The sequence below is a fragment of the Montipora capricornis genome, chromosome 9 (assembly GCF_036669925.1).
Source record: "Montipora capricornis isolate CH-2021 chromosome 9, ASM3666992v2, whole genome shotgun sequence".
In the NCBI taxonomy this organism is placed as follows: domain Eukaryota; kingdom Metazoa; phylum Cnidaria; class Anthozoa; order Scleractinia; family Acroporidae; genus Montipora; species Montipora capricornis.
This window is the reverse complement of record NC_090891.1, coordinates 23,906,163-23,913,662: the sequence shown is the minus strand read 5'-3', so window position 1 is coordinate 23,913,662 and position 7,500 is coordinate 23,906,163. Positions and strand designations below refer to the sequence as shown.

Sequence of the window (7,500 nt, the reverse complement as noted above, 5' to 3'; positions counted from 1 at the left end):
GCCCTTTGCCTCGGTTGCTTAGAAAGTGGATTGAGCTGTCTGGTGGAGTAAATAATTTTCTAGTGGCTAATTTCTCTCAGGATCAATTGAGTTAGCCGGCATTGGAAAGTAATTTATCAAGCGGATGGCCCTGTCCACCGTTTCCAGAAACCAGCGGCTTGTCTTCAGTTTCAAGGCACCTTAGTTATACTATTAGTCTGACCTTTAAGGAGACTTTCTAATAGCTGAACCATCATAACGTTTGTTTGTTTTTTTGGTTAGATTTTCGGGCCCGTGATGCAGATCTTGAAGTTCAAGGATCTGGATGATTTGATTGACAGGGCCAACAACACCATTTATGGCTTGGCAGCTTCTGTCTTCACCAACGACATTGACAAGATCAATACCGTCGCCTCTGCGGTTCGAGCTGGCGTCGTGTGGTGAGTTTAATATAGTGGAGAGCTTATTTGTTTACTGTCTTGGATTTCATTTCATTCACAGGATAATAAATGAGATAGCGAATAATGTGAGCTGTTTTAAAAACTCAACTAAAAACTTGTCATGAAGTTAAAATTACAAAGAGATGAGCAACTTGAGGTTTGAGTGAGGTTCCAGCATTTGGCTAAGTAGCCTGACTTCTGCAGATGGGACACAGCAATTTGGATCCCTTTAGGACGCAGCTGTATTGTTTTAAGTGTTAGGGTCCATCGTTGATTGGTTGTTTGTCTTGGTCCATTGTTTTCTGAGCCAATCCCGAGAGCTGTTGTAATAGCGACTGTTGCAATGTTTCGGAGGCATACAAACTGTATCATTGGGAATGTGAAAATAGAGTATAGAGAACGAAGAGAAGGGGAACTTGTAATTATTTTCCTCACAACAACCCAGCCAGGCCGCAGTCTCTCTTCGAGCTCCAGTCCCCCATCTTTCTCGTTCGCCCCGCGAAAAGACATCCTGCTTACAGGCTAGCAACAACCACTCGCCGATAATAAGGACTTTGAGATCTACGACGCCAGCCTCGTTCCCAGGGCATCTTTACTCTGCCTCCATTGTAGGCAGGAAAGAGAGACCCTGGGAACGAGGTTGCCTCGATGCGGTCCTCAGCGTCGAAGAACGCCACTAAACAAGAATATCATTGGTTAAAAGAGGAAAAGTAATCGCGTTGCACCTTCGGCACGCATTTCAGCGCATAGTTTTGCGGTACTCTGCAGTTCTCTACCTCTGAAGTAACGATTATCGTTAATTCCTAATTTGCTCTAAGTTTACTATTATCGTTAATTTAGAAGACTGAAAGCTTGATATGGATTATGGGAAATGGTCTTATATTTTTTTAAAGGGAAACCCAAGTGTTTGGACACAGGACTCGAACCTGGGAATGTCCGATGATTGATTCGTCACCTAATAAGCACTTGACCACAACATCGTTAGCTGCGTATAGTAAATATTTGAACCAATATTTAATACTGCTGTATTATCACTCGGCAACAAACAATATTAAAGAATGCAAAAGGTCGGGTACTAAACTTCACGACTGAGCTAAACATTTTAAAATCAAAGCTTAGGCCTAATTACTCTTCAGCAGTGATATTTTATGGACGGCTTAAACAAATCTTTATTTTGAAGATCACAGTGTCTTGATCCTCAGTGGTGAAGCAGTAAGAAGCGGTTCCTGGTTTGAATCTAGTCCACAAGTCCTGGGACGCAGTGTCCTAACGTAACGATGATAGTAAATTCAAGGAAAATGAGGAATTAACGATAACATTACACATACTTGCATACAATTGGCACGCGAACATATTCATGAAGAGCCTGGGCGTAAGGTTTGAAAAAGAGGCTTACCTACTTTGTAAAGAAATTGTAAGTAATCGTAAAAGAATATAACGCGCAATTGAACACCACGTATATTTCTCACCCTGTTATTTCGAGACCCACGCCGAAGATGTTTGCGCGCTTATTAGGGGATTTAGGATCTTCGATGGCAACTGCAACCGAAGCGTCTCCTAAAAATTTTAACATGACTTTTATTATCATTCTCCTCGTGTCGGTCATTACATACAAACTGAGCGAAGTGCAAGTAACCTGGCACAGGTCTCCCATGATACTACAATGTGCATATTTCTGCATAATCTGACCATCTCAATCGTAGCCTGAGCGAAGTTTCTTTCGCTTGCCGGTTTAACCTCTGGTGTAAACCATTTCACGAAGTTGTACTTCAAGAGAATGGTTTTTGTTTGTTTTTTTTTCCAGGGTTAACTGCTACGATGTTTTGGAGAATCAGGCCCCATTTGGTGGGTTTAAGGAGTCTGGAATTGGACGAGAACTGTGAGTACAGTTTCAGTTTCGTCTTCACTTACTTGACTCAATATTCAACTCGGCTCTCCTCGGGTGCTGATTCCTCGCTATGTTCGAATTTTCCGCCCTCTCATCTCAACTGGTCGTCTTTTCCCTCTTCACGTCTTTCCATTTTCTCTACCTTTCGTCCCATTTTTTCCACTTCTACCCAATCCTCATCTTTTCCTTCTCCCTTTTTTGTTGTCTCACTCGGAACTTTGATCTTATTCTAGGGGTGAATATGGACTTCAACAGTACTCAGAGGTGAAAACGGTAAGTGACAAATGTAAGTTATTTACAGTATCGTCGTTAACGGCTCTGCAGCTGTAGTTTAAGCTAAGCCAACGCAGAAACGCTCAAATTTAATACAGCTAAAACCCGGGTCCTCGCGTTTTGCCTTCAAACGCCGATATTTCCCGATCGTCTCTGACTTGAACAGGCCACTTTTGAATATCTTCTTGATGCCAATAATCTAATCCACTAGGCTGAGATACAATTATAACCGTCCGAGATTGAGGCTGTAACATTCAAACTAATCATTAACGATGGACTTGTTTGCACAGTACTCGTGGTTTGCCCTGTAAGTGCAAGCATCGTCTGACTTTTTATTTATTTATTTGTGTTGGGGACGTTGTGATCGTGTTAATTTCATCGAGTGGCCGAAGGAAAAAAGGGAGAATTCCCAGATCCATTTTCTCGTGCTTATGCTTGTAGGACGTCAAGGCGGCGCGATGTAGGTCTCGCTGTGCACGAGAGACTATCAAAAATAAAAAATCTTCTGTGGGTAACGTGCTAGGCACGTGCAATTTAAGCCAACAATCTGCTGTCGGTAGTTTGCCGAGTGGCAACTGGCACGACTAGCGGAATCGCACACTTATGTGGAATGTAACACAAAATAAATCAGTTCGGAGATCTTAAAAAAAAAGCAAGCTCTACTATTTCGAATGCAAAAACGTGCAACTCACTTCCGTAACTGAAGCAAAAAGTAACATGGTTGTTTTCATCTCCATGCGCTAATGTGATTTTTGGAACTTCGAGCTGGATTCACGAGGAAGCCACTTTTGCGATTCCCAAAACTCCTACCAATTTTGCGATTCCAAAACTCTACCGTCTTAAACCCTCACCGCGTCTTATATCGCTGTTAAAAAAGAAGCAAAAGCACACAAGGGAAGACCCGTTTTTAATCTCGGTGAAGAATTCAAGTGCATGTAGTGTTTGCAATCCTCCATATTTGGAGAAAATACGCTCCAGCAGCTTCTCTCTCACTTTTATGTCGGATTCACTATCAGGTGGGAATATGTCCTTGTTAATAAGCCAAAACAAAGTCTCCACGTCTCGCACGTGCTTTCTTGCAGGAACGGTGTGAAATAACTAAATAATAAAGGTTTTGCACGGCAGCCATGTTGCATGGCAGGAACAATAGATTCTTTTTCCTATGGTAACAAATGTTCTTTCTAATCCAAAACATTTTCATTTTTCCTGCTATGCAACATGGCTGCCGTGCAAAACCTCTGTAGAGAGCTTAAGAGCCATAGACGGAAACCGGAAATGAACACATCACATGCCAGTACAGTCAGTGGTGTCTCCCAGATTTTTATACCAGTCGTAGAAACGTGTTGGCGACAAGGCACTTTGAAAAGGAAAACAGCTCGCTTTCGGTGGTCGTCCGTGGCTTGACTTAAAAGAAAAACGTCTTAGTGCTTAAATAAGTAGCAGCTCTCATACAGTGTAATGCAATTGGCTTGCTATCCTAGCCAAGAACAAAAGACTAAACAATTGACACAATGACTTAGACTTAAAAACAGTAGAAGCTGCTTACAATACCAAACAATAGCAGATTACGAGAGCTGCTGCACTACTGTAATTTTGTCCTGTGGCGGACGTGAGCACCAGCCGATTAATTTTCAATTTTCACCGCAAATTAGCCGTCCATTGATGCCAGTTTAACTTTCATATAGTTGCCCGACAGTTTACATCCCTAAACAACTTGTAATGATCGCGAAATGATTATTTTTAATATAGCGAAAAATGATATTTCAAATGACTTTATTTTTGAACAGTCTTCCTTCACTCTGCTGAAGTTCCTTATTAACGATATTGCACACCGGAATTCCCTGTTGTGACTACCGATAATTTTTTTCCTGTCTTTTCTCAACAGGTAACGATCAAGCTTCCACAAAAGAACTCTTGAATTATGCCGGGAAATGGACGTGGAATGGACAGAGTGAATAAAGCCCACTGCTTCGAAATGATAATCACCATTCAGATTAAGCGTATTTATCAATGAACACATGCAATCGCAGGCTGCATAAAAGACGTCTCTGACGACCGTTGGGATTGGTTTTTAATTTAAATGCAATTCACCGTATAATCATGTTATTCGCATCTTGAGTCTTGGATTATTCGCGATGTCTCAATAAAAGCACGATTTTACAACTTGCTGTGTCCCGTCTGGCTAATGGTCTGGGAATTATGAAAATTATATAACGATTTCCTTCTCTTAGTTTTGACTGAAATAATGATGAACCTTGCGTGTTTCTCGTGAATGCGCTATTCGCAATGTACTAGTGATAGCAGTTAGCGGGGACCGAAGTCACAACATTTTTCCATCGTTTGTTGGATTGGGGAAGGGTTTAAGACTGGGAAGCGAGGAACTCACAATCCATTGACTTGCAAAAGGGGCACCCAACGAGAATATAGTTTAAAGCCACTGAGACATAGCATTGTTAAACGTATTTTAGTATTTAATCAGTAGATATAGGCATATTTTTATCCCCTAAAAAATTTTCATCTGTTCGGATTTCCTAGCTGAAAGTCCAGTGATCCGAAAATTATAGGGATCAAAACTTGCCTTTTCGAAAATTTCAGCCAGAAAAAAGGCTCCCGAAAATTCTCTGTGAGCAATCCGTTAGAATGGGCAATGACACCATCTTTTAGATGTTCGAAAATCCTAGGACAGGCGGGCAAGCAAGAAATTTTACAACAAGTGTTCCGAAAATTCTAGATCTCAAATCGTCTTCCGAACAGATATTTTCCGAAAATTGACGTTGGGTGCCCCCTGTTGCAACGATTGGACAGTGGTAACTCACTGACCGCAAGTTTCCAATGGACTTGTTGCAGCAACAAATCGTTTGATTGAGCTTAACTGCTCTAATAGTTGTAGTGAATCATATATGTAAATCAGAAGACCCTATGGTCAGTTCGTGTGTGGAAATGACCTCAATATGGGTTATCAAACTTTGATATGATGACTTCCATGCAACGAAGTTGACAGGAGGGAAGGGACGGTTTTTCTTTATTTTTGAGTCAGAAAGTTTTGCCTGCCAGGTTTTGTCCTGAACGCACTGATTGAATTGAGGAACTTAAGGATACAGTTTATTCACAACCCAATAATCTGTGGATTTCAATTATACAATCCTTCACGTCTTAATTTTTTCGTCTACTGACGTTATGAACGGTCACTTCAAGTTACTTGACTTGTCACCTTCCTGTTGTTTCATGCATCCCGGTCTCTCAAGATGCAAGCCCGTAGCCACGATTTTTGATGGTTGGGGGAGGGTGGTATCGTAGCAAAAGTACGCGGAAATCTGTAAGTTAAGCCTAAGCTCCTCGGGTGGTGAAACATGACCTGTTATTTTCGTCACTTGTGTGTTCCTCACTCTTTTATTTTGCAGCATTTAATTTCTAGTCCGAACAAGTTTGTTTGTCCATCTTGGATTTTGTTTCTATTTCCAATTACACTTGATTCCGTTCTGTTTGGCTGCTACACCTCACAGGGTAAAGAGTTCATCGGGAAAGCCATACAGTTTAATAACGTAGACCTCCGTGGGGGAGAGGGTGATGCGAACGTATCTGCTGCATCCTCTGGGTGAAATGAGTTACGGCTTTCCTAGAGGGTGTAGTGGAATTGGTGATTGGTGCGAATTGCTAACAGCGTATCGTCTAAAAAGGATCTTAAGGTGGTTCCCTAGAAATATAACTTGTCATAGATTTCCGATGGAACTTCGCACACTTTTGTAACATGTCAAGGAGATGATAAAAATGTAATTAAAAAAAGGGGGGGGGTGGGGGTCACTGTGCTCCTTGCATGGTACGACGCTGACGAATACGGCTATTTGAGCTACTTTGACAATTGTCAAATGTTGGACAAATTTATGTCGATTTTAAAAATGTAATTCAAGGTATGATCCCGAGCGTGGTGTCATTCTATGGTGAATTCAAGTACGTACCTGAAAAATTCATTTGAATGCCTTTGTGAGAACACTACAGAATAGAGTTAACTTTCGTGTGGGCTGTTTGACTCGCAGTAGCGCGGGCACATTGATTTTGATTGACGCCAAGCCTAATCCGTCAAGGAATGAGTATTTTCTTCTGAACGAGTACGGTGACCCCCATTTTTTATTTCATATATTTGCTCAGAATGTTGTCTTTATGGAGTAGTGGAAAAATCAGTAAAAATCTGTGGCCAGCTTTTTGGCAATTTACATAAAATTGTGCGGAAGCTCACCAATGAGGCAAGAGAGTAAGCGCAGTAGGGTTGTGCAATGCAAAACCAGTGAATCACCTTAATGGCGGACTCTGGTACCCTGCTCCTTGCGTTTGACTGTCTAAGCTAAGTACAAGGCTCCTGCCAAGTATAGGAGAGGCTGCAGCTGCAGCCAGCCAAGTTTTCAGACAACTTGTCCATAATATACTGAAGATAATCCCAGCGGCACCATCCGTCCATCTTGGGGGACGGTGGAGCATGCGCCGTGGTTTCAGTCGTTTGTAGAGTAGCAGCTCTTGCTGTCGCTCTACAGTCCTATCCTGGAAAAGCAAGCCCTGTTATGGTTCCTGCACTTGAGTGCTATGTGAATGCTTAAGCCGGCCGTATGCTGTCTGCGCCCATTTCACACATCCTCCCTTCTCTTCTGGCTCCTCGGAACGCGTGCCTTAACATTCTTTCCCCATGGCCAGCTGCGACGGTCTACAGCGACGGCTTTCCCGATCGTCGGTTGGATGTCATGTGCCTTTTGATGTGTTGACAAACATCTTAGTAGCTCGGTGCAGGCTTTCCAACAGGCTGTGAGTCGGTGGTAAGCTCACCGTACTGGTCAAGTCTGTACGTACAGGAGTGAACAAAGCAATGGTGCAGTGTGGGAAGTAACAGTAGCGTCTTCTGCAAAACGCCTTGGTCTTCGCGGGTAGGTGGGG

At 42.4% G+C, this 7,500-nt stretch overlaps 1 protein-coding gene across 5 annotated transcripts in view; it reads left to right on the top strand.

Annotated features, from left to right (window-relative positions):
• Positions 1-4,743, top strand: part of LOC138015348 (aldehyde dehydrogenase, mitochondrial-like) — a 23,580-nt gene extending 18,837 nt beyond the window's left edge. For all 5 annotated transcript variants that reach the window (XM_068862350.1, XM_068862351.1, XM_068862349.1 and 2 more), the window contains 4 exons: positions 262-419; positions 2,224-2,298; positions 2,541-2,580; positions 4,466-4,743. In XM_068862350.1, coding sequence (XP_068718451.1) covers positions 262-419; positions 2,224-2,298; positions 2,541-2,580; positions 4,466-4,498 — 306 coding nt within the window. In that variant the 3' untranslated portion in view covers positions 4,499-4,743. The remainder of the gene's footprint in view (positions 1-261; positions 420-2,223; positions 2,299-2,540; positions 2,581-4,465) is intronic.
• Positions 4,744-7,500: the final 2,757 nt, after the last annotated feature.